Source organism: Symphalangus syndactylus, chromosome 5 (assembly GCF_028878055.3).
Source record: "Symphalangus syndactylus isolate Jambi chromosome 5, NHGRI_mSymSyn1-v2.1_pri, whole genome shotgun sequence".
Lineage (NCBI taxonomy): Eukaryota > Metazoa > Chordata > Mammalia > Primates > Hylobatidae > Symphalangus > Symphalangus syndactylus.
Genome location: NC_072427.2, coordinates 64,914,656 through 64,932,395, shown reverse-complemented (window position 1 = coordinate 64,932,395; position 17,740 = coordinate 64,914,656). Strand labels below are relative to the sequence as shown.

The following is a 17,740-nucleotide window of genomic DNA, read 5'->3' as shown; positions in this document are numbered from 1 at the left end:
CTCAAGATGGATTAAAGACTTAAATGTAAGACCTAAAACCATGAAAATCCTAGAAGAAAACCTAGGCAATACCATTCAGGACACAGGCATGGGCAAAGACTTCATGACTAAAACACCAAAAGCAATGGCAACAAAAGCCAAAATTGACAAATGGGATCTAATTAAACTAAAGAGCTTCTGCACAGCAAAAGAAACTATCATTAGAGTGAACAGGCAACCTACAGAATGGGAGAAAATTTTTGCAATCTATCCATCTGACAAAGGGCTAATATCCAGGCAGGGTGCGGTGGCTCATGCCTGTAATTCCAGCACTTTGGAAGGCCAAGGCAGGCGGTTCACCTGAGGTAGGGAGTATGAGACCAGCCTGACCAACAAGGAGAAACCCCGTCTCTACCAAAAATACAAAATTAGCTGGGCGTGGTGGCGCAGGCCTGTAATCCCAGCTACTCGGGAGGCTGAGGCAGGAGAATCGCTTGAACCCAGGGGGCGAAGGTTGCGTTGAGCTGAGATCGTGCCATTGCACTCCACCCTGGGCAACAAGAGCAAAACTCCATCTCAAAAAAAAAAAAAAAAAAAGGCCAATATCCAGAATCTACAAGGAACTTAAACAAATTTACAAGAAAAAAACAACTCCATCAAAAAGTGGGCAAAGGATATGAACAGACACTTTTCAAAAGAAGACATTTATGTGGCCAAAAAACATATGAAAAAAAGCTCATTATCACTGGTCGTCATTAGAGAAATGCAAATCAAAACCACAATGAGATACTATCTCACTCCAGTTAGAACGGCAATCATTAAAAAGTCAGGAAACAACAGATGCTGGAGAGGATGTGGAGAAATAGGAATGCTTTCACACTGCTGGTGGGAGAGTAAATTAGTTCAACCATTGTGGAAGACAGTGTGGCAATTCCTCCAGGATCTAGAACGAGAAATACCATTTGAACCAGTAATCCCATTACTGGGTATATACCCAAAGGATTATAAATCATTCTACTATCATGCACACGTATGTTTATTGCGGCACTATTCACAATAGCAAAGACTTGGAATCAACCCAAATGTCCATCAATGATAGACTGGATAAAGAAAATGTGGCACATATACACCATGGAATACTATGCAGCCATAAAAAAGACTGAGTTCATGTCCTTTGCAGGGAAATGGATGAAGCTGGAAACCATCATTCTCAGTAACACAGGAACAGAAAACCAAACACCGCATGTTCTCACTCATAAGTGGGAGTTAAACAATGAGAACATATTGGCATAAGGAGGGGAACATCACACATTGGGGCCTGTTGGGGGGTGGGGTGCTAGGGGAGGGATAGCATTAGGAGAAATACCTAATATAGATGACAAGTTAATGGGTGCAGCAAACCACCATGGCACATGTATACCTATGTAACGAACCTGCATATTCTGCACATGTATCTCAGAACTTAAGTATAATTTAAAAAAGAAAAGAAAAGAAAAAGAAAAAAAAAAGAAGCTCACAGCATTATTGCAAATTTGCTATTTCCAGAATCCTCTGTGTGGTTTACAGGTTTGTTGCTACGCAGAACAATGATGGGGTAAACAGAAAATAGGCAGGTATTAAAGATATGCAATCTACAGAAAGACTCCTTGTCAAGTCAATTCTTTCTTACCACTGATAACCATCTATGGCTAAGAAGGTCAGAATGCATACAGGCTAATATTTGAAGGGTTCAGTTTTAATGGAATTCCATATTTTTTGGTGGTAGGCTTATTTCAGAAGCAGAAGACTAGAAATCCACCTTTAGCTAAAACAATTTAAAAGTGATGGCTGGGCGTGGTGGCTCACGCCTGTAATACCAGCACTTTGGGAGGCCGAGGCAGGCAGATCATGAGTTCAGGAGATCAAGACCATCCTGGCTAACACGGTGAAACCCCGTCTCTACTAAAAATACAAAAAATTAGCTGGGCGTGGTGGCGGGCACCTGTAGTCCCAGCTACTAAGGAGGCTGAGGCAGGAGAATGGCGTGAACCCGGGAGGCGGAGCTCGCAGTGAGCTGAGATTGTGCCACTGCACTCCAGCCTGGGCGACAAGTGAGACTCCGTCTCAAAAAAAAAAAAAAAAAAGTGACTACATTATCAAAGGGCACACTGCCCTCAGAGGTACATGCTTGAAGAACATGCCCTCAGCTGCCACTTACAGTGAATGACCCTCTAGAACACTTCCCATACCATTACTCTGTTTGTCCCCAACAGCTAATTTTCTTTCTCATACATGATACTTTTCTTAAAAAAAGTCTTTTTTCCCTCAATAGATGTATTTGAATACTTATAACCCCAAGTGCAGAAAAAGTATTAGTTAGTATTTGACCATTTCTGATTTATAATTTTTTTCTGAGGAAGAATGTTTTTGAACTTTTCCCTTTATCAAAGAAAAAAAAAAAGCTCCGCTCTGGTAACAATCAGGTTCTACTCCTGAATCATTTATGGATGCTGGGGATTATCTGTATTACACTGTTAATCTCTTGGAGGCTTTTACCCATCAATTAGGATGCCCACAGATGCTGCCCTTAACTGAACAAAATCAGGATTTGGTGCCCCGTAATAATTATGTGCATAACAAATGCTAAAACCAAACATTAACTTTGGCTTTAGCAATTCAGACTTTTTTTTTTTTTTTGAGACCGAGTTTCGCTCTTGTCACCCGGGCTGGAGTGCAATGATGCGATCTGGGCTCACTGTAACCTCTGCCTCCTGGGTCTCAGCCTCCTGAGTAGCTGGGATTACAGGTGCCCGCCGCCATGCCTGGCTAATTTTTGTATTTTTAATAGAGATGAGGTTTCACCATATTGGCCGGGCTGGTCTCAAACTCCTGACTTCAGGTGATCCACCTGCCTTGGCCTCCCAAAGTGCTGGGATTACAGGTGTGAGCCACCACAGCCAACATAGTTTATTTATGCTATTATTCCTGGTTTAAATTTATAACTAATAAATTTTTATTAGTAGTGATTTAATTGACAAGGAAAGTACTTATAAAAAAACACACTGGCTAATACTCAGATCTCCTTCAAATCAATTGAACTGCTTATCTAAGAGTCTACACTTAGACTTTTCTTTATCTACTATGAATGAGCCCTTATAACTGCTGGTAATTATATTTTTATTCCTGATAATAAAGTCATTGCAGGCTAGGCATGGTGGCTCACATCTGTAATGGCAGCACTTTGGGAGGCTGAGGCAGGAGGATCATTTGAGCCCAGGAGTTCTAGGCTGCAGTGAGCTAGGACTGCACTCCAGCGTGGGTGACAGATGGAGACCCTGCCTCTTAAAATAATAATAGTAATAAAGTTGTTGTGTTCAGTCTCCAACAGTAGAATAATTCCCCACAGCCGCAACTGACTGCCCTAGTAGTTTTTGGTGACCTCCCTTACTGGGCTAATCAGCACTTGATCAGAAGTCCAGGTTAGTATGTGAGGCCAGGAGTACTATTATTGTGTTAGCAACAGTTGCATTAACTATTTCAAAAATTACTGCCTTTAGAAAAAACAACCTCAAGCTATATATGTATTTACAATTGACATCTGGATTGGGTTTATGTTTGATGCATTGTTTGGAAAATTTGCAATACAAACTGGCATAAGAATTACTTATTCTGATGATGCACTTTTACGTATTTTTTATTAGAAAGAACTAATTTTAGATTTTCAGCTTGATGGGTTTTCAGTTTTTTCTGAAGAATTTTCTTTACCATTAGTCTTCATATTGGATACCATTGTGCAGTGGTGTACTGTTATACTTCAGAGAAAAGGTAAGAGTACATCTATTTCAGTTACTATGAGGTAGCTGTAACCCTTAAAAATGAAATGTCAACTATAGGGTACATTTGACAGTGAAAGGTTAGGAAATAACTTGGTTTTGATGGGGTCACGATTAAGAAAGGATATATTGGTTTTATTTATGGAATTGTTTTATAGTGCATACAAATCAGCGATTAGCCAGCAAATATTTTTCTTTGAGCTTATGAAAGCTCTGTCTTCTTTTGCCTTCAATCTGTCGTCTTCAAAACAAACAAACAAAAAGCTTCTTGTGCCTTCCCCTACCCTCTTTTCCTCCTTTTTCTTTTCGCTTGTATGCACAAGGTAGAACTTATTTCGTAAGAAACAAAATGCCAGTATTTTCTTAAGCCAAGATGTGAAATCAACATGGCACAGAACACTAAATTCTGGTCCCATGGCTGAAACTTGAGAGTGAATAAAGTAACGCTCGTGAAACTTGATATCTATCTGGGATGGCCATTTGATCTCTAAGAGGAATTCTGTATACTCCACAGAACTCCTATCTATAGTAAAATTGATTTTCAGTCTTAAATGTGGGCAAAAGGACATTTTCTCCAAGATTTTAAAACTAATTCTTATTTTTAAATGGTTTACCAAAATTTGTCAGTACATTTTACATGTAGAAGCATTTTAAAAATCATTTCTAGCAAGCACTTGACATCTAGTCAGCTCTCTACTCCTTCTTTATTTTGTTTTATTAAAAGATTAAGAGTTCCTCTCTTTGAATAAAATAATTTCTCATGATTAAGCAGCAGAAGATCTACCTTTACAAAGTATGAGGGATGCCAGATGTTGATAAACTTACTCTTTCTTAATCTGGACAAAGTAAACTCAACATATTTTTCTGATGAGCATGTTTTATGAATCTTCCATTGTGCTCCATTCTATCACATGTGCATTTTTCATGTTAAACTGCAGTTACTTAATCTCTTCCCCTATCCTTCTAAATTAATTTTCTGAAGTTAGAGCGTAGTCTTTTCCCCCTTTGGCTATGCATTAATCGAAGCTTTTCTTTTCACCATGACTTTATAATGTCTAGTACACAATATTTCTACTTCCCACATCTTTGCTTTACACACTCACCTTGTCCTTCTTCCCACCACCTAAGAGAAAAGATGGTCATACTAACAGGTGAAGTGTACAAGGTGTCTATGTGTTTTGTGTAGCTTCAGAGTTAGATTGAAATTACCAGGCACAGATTTAGTCTTGTCATTTTGTTTACACATTGGGGAAAACAAATCAGTTTATTAAACGTTTCATGTAACTGCACCCAAGTTTTGCCAAGCTGGAAACTTGGACCTTTCTGTGTAGTGACTTTTTAATTATAGTTTTCATAACCTGGAGGTCAGACTGTTGCTTTTGCATGATGTATGTGGTGTCTCATGACTGAAGTTTGCTTTGTTTTATAGTATCTGTACTCGTTGTATTTTTCAAGAGCTATTTTGTAAACAGATGATGTATTTCTCCACTGAAAACACAATTAAAAAAAACACAATCTCAAAAAAAATTACAAGATTTTTTGCGATTTTTTTGTTTGTTTAGCTTATCAGCTATCATTAGTGTTAGTATATTTTACGTGTGGCCCAAGACAATTCTTCTTCTACCAGTGTAGCCAAGGGAAGACAAAAGCTTGGACACCCCTGCATTATAGGATCATGATACACAGTGTGAAAACACTGTTCTAGAGGATGGTCTATGTAAATAAGGAATCAAGATTAATTGATGTGGGACAGACCAAGGTAACTACATGATGAGGCTGTTTAGTTCATCAATTTGCATTCAATTCTCATCCCCAACCATATAAAGTTTCCCAAACTCTTAGAAAACTGTTTTCATCACATATAAAAATGCAGTGTCTCAACTGACTCCTCTCTTCTAAGAGGAGGTATGTTTTACTATATGGATAAATAAAGGTCTATAAACACAGGTGGAATATATTTTAAATGAATAATAATACTTTAAAATTTATGGTTTCTGTATTTGAATATCAGATTAAAGCTTTCATACTTTACCTGAGGTTTATGACATCAGACATCAATTATTTCATGAATAAAATGGTATAATTTCTATTCATATATATACCTGATTCTGACTTTTACTGTTCTCATCTTCATTGTCAAAGATAATATCACTTTCAGAATCTGAAGCAGGCCTGAAAAAGAGAAACAGAGAAATACTAAAGGAACAGAAATCCCTATTATCATTATAAACATGGACACTTTTAAATACTAGAAAGCACAAGAGGCTACAGACGTCACACCATGAGCCCACAGGCATCAGTGTATACTCTACACTGTGCTGATTTGTACTTGCTATCATGCAAAACACAGAGCTCTTGATTTAATGAAAATTAGCCAGATTAAGTTTCCTCAAAAAATTTAATAGCAAAGAGTAATCACAAACTGTATCCACTTGGATAAAATAAAACAAAATCATGAAAGTAAACACCTAGGGTGGATTCTGGGAAGCATAACATTTAGGATCATAATTATTGGTTTGGTACCTTTGGGGGCTGCAGTTGGCACTGTATCAAGACTCCAAATTAGTTCTTAAATGTTTCACAGGGTTGCAAGCCCTTATCCAAAGGAATGTCCTATGAGGAATTCTATTCAATGTATAAGATGAGGTATTGGATTTTCCTTTTTCCAGGGCTTGGATTTTGGAGATCTTTTGAAAATAGCTGGAAAAAAAAATCCTTTAGATTAGGGGTCCCAAACCCCCAGGCCATGGACAGGTACAGGTCCACTGCCTGTTAGGGCCGCACAGCCAGAGGCGAGCGAGCATTAAGGCCTGAGCTCCATCCACCTCTTGTCAGATCAGCAGCGGCATTAGATTCTCATAGGAGGGCAAACACTATTGTGAACTGTGCACACGAGGGATCCAGGTTGTGCGCTTTTTCATCAGGCATTATGAGACTCCAATGCCTGATGATGTAAGGTGGGACAGTTTCATCCCGAAACTATTCCCCTAACATCCGTCTGTGGAAAAATTGTCTTCTATGAAACCAGTCCCTAGTGCCTAAAAAGGTTGGGTCCCGCTGCTTTAGATTGCATTTGGTTACTCTCTAAAAGTGGGTTTAATCTTTTTTTTTTTTTTTAAAACATGGTCAACACGTCTGGATTTCTAAATGAATCCCCTTTTCCCTGGCTTGGATTTGGTGGGGATTAATGTTGGGGGGCATTCGCTGGCCCGGGAGGCGGATGTTGCAGTGAGCCAAGGACGTGCCACTGACCTCCAGCCTGGGTGACAGAGCAAGACCCTATGTCAAAAAAGGAAAGAAAGAAAAGAAGGAAAGAAGGAAGGAAGGAAATGAAAGGAAAAAGGAAAGAAAAAATTAAGAAAGAAAGGAAACTAGGGGGCGCGTCAGAGGCAGCTGGTCCACGCCGTGCGCTTACAGGAAGGACTGGGAGAAGACGCCACCGTGCTCGTCCTCGTCGTCGTCCTCATCATCGCTGGAGCCCGGGCCGGTGGCGGGGAAGCGGGCACTGGCCGAGCGCTCGCCCGAAGTGCTCCACTCCACCGAGCTGCTGAGGATGGGTGGCGGCGCGGCGGCTTCTACGCTGTCCAGGCCGTCTGTGTTGCTCGCCGGCTGCCCGCGTGCAGCTCGGTCATCCTTGGCCAGGGTCCCGGAGGCCGGGGGCGGCGTCCCCGGTCCCGCCGGCCGCTCATGCCGCTCGATCCAGGCGTTGTAGTAGCGCACAATGTTCTCATGGTGCAGCCGTGACAGCAGTGTCACCTCGCCCTTGATCCTGCGGAACTGCCGGCTGGCCGGGTTGATGGGGATGCGCTTCACTGCGTAGCAGCAGCCGTCCAACTTGTTCTGCACCTGCGGCACAGCCAGGGGAAGGTCAGCCGCTCCGAGCCTTGCACAAACAGGCATTTGCACCGCGTCACCCCATCCCCTCCCAAGGAAAGGGTGAAGTTGTAAATGGGTCCCACAGCTACAGTCAAGAACCACATGCCTGAAATTCTTAAACTTAAGAAAGCTTTGACTGTCACAAAATTTAGAAAACAGCCCACCCGACTCTAGATGTATTTAGCTTGCCGGGAGACCCTGGGGAAAACATAATCTCCATTTTAATAATTAATTTTACTGACAGTTACCTCCCTGCTTTTCCAATGTATATGCTATCTAAATTTCTAAGTGTCTTGATTTTAAGATAAAAATGATTTTTCTAAAGTCAGTGTAAGGTTTCAGATGATTTTAGTTTCTCTCTGATTTTTTTTTTACACTTAAAGTCACTAAAAACAAATTAAACACCAAAAATATTAACAGACCTGAACACAAAGGTTAATTCCTTGATTTTTAAAGCTGTGTGAACTTGGGAAAATTACTTAATTTCCTTGAGACTCAATTTTCTTATCTTTAAAATGGCATTTATACCATTTCCACTACCCCAAATGGTGACTGTAAAGCACTTGTATCAAGGCCTCACAGAGAAAGGTGCTTAGCTTAGTCAATAACAGCAATTGCTATTAACACAATCACTGCTCATTGATTTTGTTACATAACTAAGATGATATGTACTGAAACCAGAACAATACAATTAACAACACAGTAAAATAATAATAAAGCAAGAAAACGTTGCAAAGGCAAGTCTCCCCATCCTACATAGAGGTATGCTTATGCCAGGCAGTTTCACTGTGTAATTGGGGTGACTGAAGTAACTTTTATAGAGTCTTATTCACTGAAACCTTGTAGTAGTCCCATCCATGCAGGTCAACTAAGGTGATGATATACTCTAGAAAAGCAAATGCCATGTGGCCATGGGTGGCAGGAGAAATTAGTTGATTACAAAACACAAAACAGAATATCATTCTCTTGTTTGGCTCACAAGTTTCAATTAAACTAATAAAAGTCTAAGTGAAGTCCTGGGAGTAAGAAGGGAGTACTACAAAATTGAGTTTCAGATTATCTTTTTTTGTATGGAAATAGTGACAAGAACACACACTTTGTAGTACAACAGAGGTGGGTCTGAATGCTGGTTTTATCTCTTAGTAGAGGTGTGTCATCTCAGGCAAAGGACATAACCTTCTCTGAGCTTCAGTTCCCTCATCTAGAGAATGAGGATCACACCCATCTCGTAAGAATGTCCTGAGATTTAAAGACAAGGTTTGTAAACCACCTGGCACACAATCTGAAATATGGCAGGTGCTCCAAAAAATGACAGCCCTGTGTTCTTTTACTGCCACATTAATAGGGAAGAGGACAGTGTAGGGCGGGAGGTGGGGCTCTTGGCATTGTCTTTCAATCTCCTGTCTCAGTACACATCATATACGAACTCGGTTGGGGGTAAAGCTTGTTATACTGGAAACCCCTAGGAATTCATTTACTGAAGTGAAAAGGTGCAGAAACAGTAATGGGTCCAACTGCTAATGAATGCCAGATCGCTGGGCAGGCTGCCCTACTCTGACCCAGAAGCACAGAGATGGGAGGTGAGGGCTGTGGATTCTCATAGGGAGAAACTACTGGAAACCGTGGGGGCTTAAGTTACTTAGATGTTTTTGTTATATGAGCTAGCCTATCATTATTAAGTACTAGTAAGGAGATGAAATTTGTTACTGTTCTCAGTTCGAGAATCTAAAATACAATGAAGTTAAAGGATTTGATCAAAATGATATTGTGTTAAACGGACAGCATATGCTTCAATCATCCCCTCCTCTTAGACATAATTATGTTCTTTCTGATCAGGACATCTGTCTTGCTTGTCTTTCTTTTACCACAGGAAAACTAATTTAATTCCTTTTTTAGTGTAAAAGTTTTTCTACAGTAACAGTAATGCTTCCTAATGATACTCTCAGAATCCTAAACAGACAATATACTCCGTTGATGGTGGGTTACCTTCATATGTGAAAGATGCATGTACCATATATGGACTTAATACAATAATCTGGGTCTCCTAATTTACAAAGAAATACTTCGATTATATAAAAACAGCTGAAACCTCTTTCTACAAGGGGCAGATAATAATAAAAGTCACCCAAATAGACTGGAATGAAGAAAGGAAGACCTAACAACAGCGTACCTTAATAATACATTGCTACTTTCCTGTGCCAATAATAGCTGGAAAATAAAAGCCATCGAGACCTGCTGGGGCCACCTCCCAGTTTGAAGTCCATCTCTATTCTAACCTTAGAACCTTTTTATCTACAGCAACTCTAACAGCAAACAGGAGAAAAAAAGAACAATGTTCTTTCTGAATCAAAGCACACAAAAATGTTCTTTCTGTGGAGGTCTTGATTCCACTTGAAGTGCTGTTATAATCATGTGTGTTTCATGTTAATGCTCCACATGAAGCAAGGAAAGAGGAATGGGACAATTCTCAACTGTGTCCAGCGTAACTTAAATAAAACCTTTAACTCCAGGAAGGTGAGGATGAGCACAGTATCCAACAGCCATATTCACTTCCCTCCCCACTCCCAAAATAGAAGTCCATGAGTCTTTGTGGAAACGGAACAGAGAAGGAGCTCTAAAGGGAACTGGGGATGACTGTGTACCACACCTTGATAACAGCTCCAAAAGCTCCTTTACCAAGAAGCTGTAATTCTTCAAACTCAATGAAGTATCGGGAAAACTGTCTCTGTGTCTCACTAAAGAAGGCAGCACTGGGTAGCCGGTTGCTAGGAATAACAGTCTCAACACAATCTTGTCCTCCAGAATCTGAGATAAAACAGGGAGTAAGAGGCATATGAGGCATTGGAAATTTAGGAAGAGCTACATAGCCGACAATGATGGAAGCCCTGGAAGAAGAGCTCCAACCAGTAGTTTGAAAAATTACCTCTTACCTGAGTGGCCTTTTAAAACTTTTCCTCACCTTGCCCTCCTTAAAGTAGGCAGAAATATATAATTAGCCCAAGTTTACAGGTGGGGGATCATACAGAATAAGTGACTTAACTATAGAGCTAGAACCAAAACCCAGGTCTCATGATCCATCCCAATCTCTACTGAGGTTCCTTAATCTCAGGTGCATATGGCACTACGGGTGACTAAACGCTACAAGAGACCACAGCAATGGACATTCCATCAGTAGAGACTAGAAAAATCAGGTTGGCAAAACAGTCCCATGCACGCGGCACACATCAAACTAATGGATGTATGTGTAGTTCAGAATAAAAGACATAAGATAATACATGCAGCCCCTTCCAGTTTCAGGTTTATGTATACTTTCAAAATTATTTAATGTCAAACAGGATATCAAATAAAGAATGGTAACAGACTCACCTTCAGGACTTTGTTCCACTAGAGGCATTTTTGGCTGGGGATTTATAAAGCTGTGTTTTAACAACTGCTGGGGACTCCATCTTTCCTTGTCATCCAAGCACACACATCTCGGTGAGAGGGAAGGAAGAATCTTAGCATCACAAACAATCAGTGCTAAACTAGTTAATCCAAGGCATTGACTATGGATTTATTTTTTAAAGATACACATTAGAGAATTCATGTTACTCATAGACCAGAATGTACTCTCATAGGTGAATTTAAATTAATAAACATTCCTGCAGGATTTACATGCTATGCAACAGGCTGGGTACAAGAGGCGAATCAAAAAAAAAGGCATTTCTAGATGCAGAAAACTTACCCTCACGGAACAATTTTTTTAAAAGTCTAAGGTAGCACAAGTAGGCTACAAATTTTCACCTTGATTAACAGTTTAATGCCTTGTCATGCCAAACTAAGCCTTTCCGGGAACCGGATATAAATAAAGCTTTCTAAAGACAAAGCAAATCAGAGAGTTGGTGTAGCAGAGTGGCTCAGTATGACGAGCTTTAGATGAAGCCTGCTCATTACAGGATGAAGTAAGTTGGAAACATTTAGGGAAGGCTATTTTAAAGTCCCATATTCTATTACATACTATTTTTTAAATTGGTTTATGCTTTTTTTTTTTTTTTGAAACAGGGTCTTGCTGTATCGCCCAGGCTGCAGTGCAGTGGTGTGGTATCAGCTCACTCCAACTTCTGCCTCCCGGGCTCAAGCAATCCTCCCATCTCAGTAGCTGGGACTACAGGCAGGCACCACCAGGCTTGGCTAATTTTTATATTTTTTGTAGAGATAGGGTTTCACCACGCTGCCCAGGCTGGTCTCCAACTCCTGAGCTCAGGCAATCTGCCTGCCTCGGCCTCCCAAAGTGCTGGGATTACAGGCGTGAGCCACCGTACCCGGCCTCATATACTTTCTTTTAATTTTCATTCCTGAACCCATTAACTTACTGTTTAATGGTATGATAGATACTTCTTGTTTTGTTTTTTAATGAAGAAAAACAAGTCATACCTTTAACCCACAGCTTCTCAAAGTGGGGTCCCTGGCCAGTAGCATCGGTATCCCCTAAAAAATGTTAGAAATACAAATTCTACTGCACCCCTGACCTAGTAAATCAGCATCTCTGGGGGTTTGGACAGTGATCTGTGCTTTAACAAGAGCTCCAAATGATTTCAGTGCAAGCTAAAGTCTAAGTTAAAGTCTAAGTAGCTAAATTCTAACTGATTTAAGCTGGCTTTTTTTTTTTGAGATAAGGTTTTGCTCTGTCACCCGGGCTGGAGAGCAGTGTTGCGATCATCACTCACGGCAGCCTCGAACTCTTAGGCTCAAAGGATCCTCTTGCCTCAGCCTCCTGAGTAGCCGGGACTACAGGCATGTACCACCATGCTGGAATGCTTTATTTATTTATTTTCATTTTATTTTATTTTATTTTTTTTGAGACAGAGTCTTGCTCTGTTGCCCAGGCTGGAGTGCAGTGGCACTGTCTTGGCTCACTGCAACCTGCAACCTCCACCTCCCGGGTTCAAGTGATTCTCCTGCCTTGGCCTCCCAAGTAGCTGGGATTACAGGAGAGTGCCACCAGGCCCAGCTAATTTTTGTATTTTTAGTAGATACGGGGTTTTGCCATGTTGGTCAAGCTGGTCTTGAACTCCTGACCTCAAGTGATCTGCCTGCCTCAGCCTCCCAAAGTGCTGGAATTACAGGCGTGAGGCACTGCGCCCAGCTGTGCTGGAATACTTAAAAAAAAAAATTATTTTTAGTAGAGATGAGGTCTTACTATGTTGCCCAGGCAGGTCTTGAACTGTTGGGCTCAAGAGATCCTTTCACCTAGGCTTCCTGCAATGCTGGGATTACAGGCATGAACCACCATGCTAGGCTACTTTCATTAGAACGGCCCAAGTAGTATGACTTGGTAGCACTTGACCTATAATTATAAACAATATACTTAAAAGAATCAACTGTCCTTGTGAGTTATGGACTTAAAAATCTATGCATATAAAGTGGTGACAGCAACTATCATAAATGGTAACTTTTTTTTTAATGTTGCAGCAGTAAAAAGCAAGGTACTCCTAATTTCATAGCTTGAACAGGCAAAAAAAATTCTAATAAAACCATTTGGATAAGATACCACGTTTTCCTTTAAATTTAAAATTAATTTTTAATTATATCATTCAAACATAAATACCTTCTCCTTGCAAATACTAAAACATTACTGATAATGATAAAGCCTTTGACCAGCCTCCCCTTCCAATTCTTTCTTCCACTTAGTGTGTCTCATTGTAGAGATTTTTTTTTATGCATTTACACACATAAACATACAACCATCCAAACAAAATAGTATTGTTTTTTGATTTTTTAGGCAGTATCATCTTGTATATATTATTCTTCAACTTGCTTTTTTCATTCCACTATATGTCTTGGAGCTCTTTCTAAGCCAGTACTTAAAGATTTTTTTAAAACTTCTGTATAGGCACGGACCTACCAGAATTTATTTACACATTCTCCTACTGTTGAGATTATTTCCAATTTGTCACATTTTCACAAAATGCTGCAGTAAGCATCCCTATATATGCCCTTTTGGGTTTCTGAAGTGCATTATCAACTGTAACTCAACTGTGACATAAATGCTATTGACTTGAAAGTAAATCTGGATCAGAAAAATGTTAAAGCCTACCTAGAATGCACAGTATTTTTAAGAGATTTATAGCCACCAAGATCTCACTTTAAAAATGAACTTCTCTGAACCAATAATTTTGGCAACAGGGTAGCTGTATATAGAAAAGGTTCAGCTTTGAACAAAAAGGGATAAAATGCCTGGCAACACCCACGTTTCTTCATAGTTCTCACTACTGAGGATGGTGATGAAAACCAGCACTGACTCAGTCTGGGCCAAGGGCCAGGCACTTGATGGGTGTTAACTAATTTAATCCTCACAACCACCTCATGAGGTAGGCAGTGCTATTATCCCAGCTTCACAGAGGAGGAAACACAGGGCAGGGGGTTAATTCACTCAGCCAGCAGGACATAGAGGTGAGACCTGAACCCAGATGTTTTGACTCCAGAGTCTTACCCATCACAGAGGCTGATTTGAAACAAAATCTTGCTCCAAAGGGTGTTCACCAATATGTAAAAATATAACTACAAATGGAAGGTTGCTGTTTTCATTCTTTGTGAATGGCATTTTTCTTTTGTTAACCAGGGCTGGACAGCAAAGTTCATAAAAACAGTAAACAGTTCTTGGCAGCTCCTTAACCAAGCACAGTCTATCAAACCACTCCAGGGAGAGGAGTATACAAAATATTCTAAAGAAAAATCTTGTTAAAAGAATAAGAAGGCCATGCGCTGTGGCTCACGCCTGTAATCCCAGCACTTTGGGAGGCTGAGGTGGGCGGATCACGAGGTCAGGAGATTGAAACCATCCTGGCTAACACGGTGAAACCCTGTCTCTACTAAAAATATAAAACATTAGCTGGGCATAGTGGCGGGCGCCTGTAGACTCAGCTACTCAGGAGGCTGAGGCAGAAGAATGGCGTGAACCCGGGAGGCGGAGCTTGCAGGAAGCTGAGATTGTACCATTGCACTCCAGCCTGGGCGACACAGCCAGACTCCGTCTCAAAAAAAAAAAAAAAAAAAAAAAAAAAAAAGAATAAGAAATTGTGCTGATCTCAAGTTTAAAACTGACAGAGCATACAGCTATTTAAGAAGAGAACTAGGAAAGTTTTAGCTACTGAGCCCATTCATTTTGCTACTAAATGAGAAAGGAAAGGTACTTCTACTTAAACCTCCCAGTACTGTTTTTAACAACATATGATGCTATTGCTAACCTTGACTAAATTACTCTTCATCAATGAAGAAGGCAGAACACTAAAGGTGACATTTTGAAGATGGAAATGAAACTTTCCATCTGTGATTCTATCATCATATTTGTCATTTTAGCCAACCTCATTGTTAGGGTGCATTTAAATAAAATTTTTAAAGTTCCATTGCATTAAAAAGATACCATAAAAGATTCTTTAGAAATCTTAATATTTTCGTATACTTTAAGGAGAGAAACCAACATAAAGAATCAAAGTTGGCCCCTTTCCACAACTGTATGTGTATATATATATATATATATCTATCTCATATTCACTTTACACAAAAACAATCTCATTCAAACACAAGTGCAGCTACTTTCACATCTGTAATGGTAAGACCAACAGTGACAGGGCATAACAATGTAAACCAGGCCAACTGGCTACTGGGATAGATGGAATAGGGCAAGAAATGTGAAGGGTAAAAGAAATGTTGCAAATGGAAAAAGTAAATAAAAGCAAATGATTGGGAAAAAGAAGGTAAAAAACAAAGAGTGTCAGAAAGGGAAGAAACCAGCCCAGGTCAACTCCTGCAGGACAGCTGGACCAGAGGAGCATCTGGAAAAATCCAGACTGAAGGGATCTTATCTCCCAGTTAACAGAAACTGAGAGAACTTAGCTCTGGCTTGGACTGAAAACAGAGGCAGAACTAAATTAGAAAACACTTAAGTGAAGGTCCTGGACAAACATATTAGGCCTGAGGAAACATCTCAAGAAAGGTTCTCCCAAATTGGATAAAACTTGGCTTTGTAATTAAACATGCACCTGTGATTTACAGGTATTGAAACTCCTCTGGCTAGACTAAGGAAGTTATTTGCATTCTACAACTTAAATGAAGGAGACAGCCAATGAAGAATGGTTAAGAAGCACAAGGGGCAGAATCTCACTCTCAAAGCTGTTTTTGAAATAAGGAGCCTTGTCTTTGACCTTTTAGGAACCACAGCAAAGGTCAGTATTTGGAATACCTAGGGCATTTCTCACCAGAACAATCTCTACTGACTTCCAAGAGTATCCCATCAGTCCCCCAAAAGGAGTTTGAAAATCAAGTGTGAATTCCAAGTGAATTTCAGAGAATGTGGTAGTTAAGAGAATCACCAACCTACATGAGAAAACAGAACATATGAGACTAGGACAGCATTGGGAGAGCAAAGAATGAAGTCCTGTTCCTCACTTTTCAGCTTCCACATCACTTAGATGTCTGGCACACTCCAGCACAATCAAAAGTACAGGAGTAAAGTGCTATTAGAGAGAATCTCAGTGATACTCACTTCTTTAGAAAATCTTGAAAGTCAGCTGGTAAGTCACTAGGGATGGTCACAGGGTACTCTCCACATTCCTGTCCTTGGCTGAGGGACAGCAGCAGAAGGCCAAGACGCCAAACATCTCCTTTCTTCCCCGTTTTATAAGGCAGAGCATTGTCACTAAAACGAACTCGGGTTTGCTCAAACACATCCTCCTTGCAAATGTCTGTGAGGCGCTTAGAAATGCTATAGTCCGTAATCTTGACAGTGCCTTCTGCATCCACCAAGACATTAGATGCACTTAGGACCTTATGCACCACAGAATTGCTGTGCAGATAATCAAGGCCCGACAGGAGCTGAGCTGTGTACCTGCGAAGCTGATGCAAAGGGATGGGGCCTGAGTGGCTCAGGTGTGCAGCAAGAGAGACCCCACTAATGTGCTCCACTAAAATGTCCACCACTATGGAGTCATCTTGCTCTTTGAGATTCATTGCAAGGTAGCGTACTATGTTTGGATGGCTCAATTTTACCAGTGAGTTGAATTCTGTTTCTGTTCCTTGAATCTGGTAAGTCAAAAAAAAAAAAAAAAAGAATATTGGGCCAATCAACATTAACTTGGGTTTCATTTCAAAAGTGAAGTATTTGATCATACAAGATAGGGGCGTAAAAAAACAAAAACAAAACCAAAAGTGAAGTATTTGATAGAAAATATACTTTCAAATGAGAAGAGAACAAATATGCCCTAAACTGAATCCTCCCCAAACCATATGGTCAATCTAATAGTTCATAAAGATGGAAAAAATTTAGTTAATTCTCCACTTCTCTAATCTCAAAACCTACTATGCATATACTACAAAATTAGTGAACAGTTTTTAAAATAAAATTCTTTTGAGGTATGGCCACCAGAGAAAAACAAACTTTAATTTAAAAATAACCTTTTCTGATTAGCTTTGTATTTGGATTTTTAAAAATATAGTATATGATTTTAGCAGCAGAATAATGGCTCCTCAAAGATGTCCACATCCTAATCCTCAGAACCTCACATGGCAAAGAGGAGTTAAGGTTGAAGATAGAAAAAAAAAAATCTTTTCTGATTTAATAAAGATCACTGTCAACATTTAAAAAAATAGTTTGATAGAAAATACCCACATGTGGCTGGGCGCGGTGGCTCACGCCTGTAATACCAGCACTTTGGGAGGCCGAGGTGGGCAGATCACGAGGTCAGGAGATCGAGACCATCTGGCTAACACAGTGAAACCCCATTTCTACTAAAAATGAAAAAAAAATTAGCCAGGCTTGGTGGCGGGCGCCTGTAGTCCCAGCTACTTGGGAGGCTGAGGCAGGAGAACGGCGTGAACCCGGGAGGTGGAGCTTGCAGTGAGCCGAGATCGCGCCACTGCACTCCAGCCCGGGCGACAGAGCGAGACTCCGTCTCAGAAAAAAAAAGAAAATACCCACATGCTATCTATGTAGTCACCACCCAATGATAACTCAAGATTTTGGCACATTTACTTTCAGTTTTCTTTCTATACTTAAATACATACACATTTCTGAACACCATGCTTTATCTATGATT

General features: G+C 40.2%; 1 protein-coding gene across 7 annotated transcripts in view; it reads right to left on the bottom strand.

The window, feature by feature from the left end:
* Positions 1–17,740, bottom strand: part of EIF2AK4 (eukaryotic translation initiation factor 2 alpha kinase 4) — a 103,879-nt gene that overhangs the window by 51,957 nt on the left and 34,182 nt on the right. For all 7 annotated transcript variants that reach the window (XM_055278668.2, XM_063639084.1, XM_063639083.1 and 4 more), the window contains exons 9-13: positions 16,192–16,727; positions 11,034–11,140; positions 10,315–10,472; positions 7,207–7,637; positions 5,894–5,963 (exon numbers count right to left, since the gene is read on the bottom strand). In XM_055278668.2, the coding sequence (XP_055134643.1) occupies positions 5,894–5,963; positions 7,207–7,637; positions 10,315–10,472; positions 11,034–11,140; positions 16,192–16,727 (1,302 nt within the window). The remainder of the gene's footprint in view (positions 1–5,893; positions 5,964–7,206; positions 7,638–10,314; positions 10,473–11,033; positions 11,141–16,191; positions 16,728–17,740) is intronic.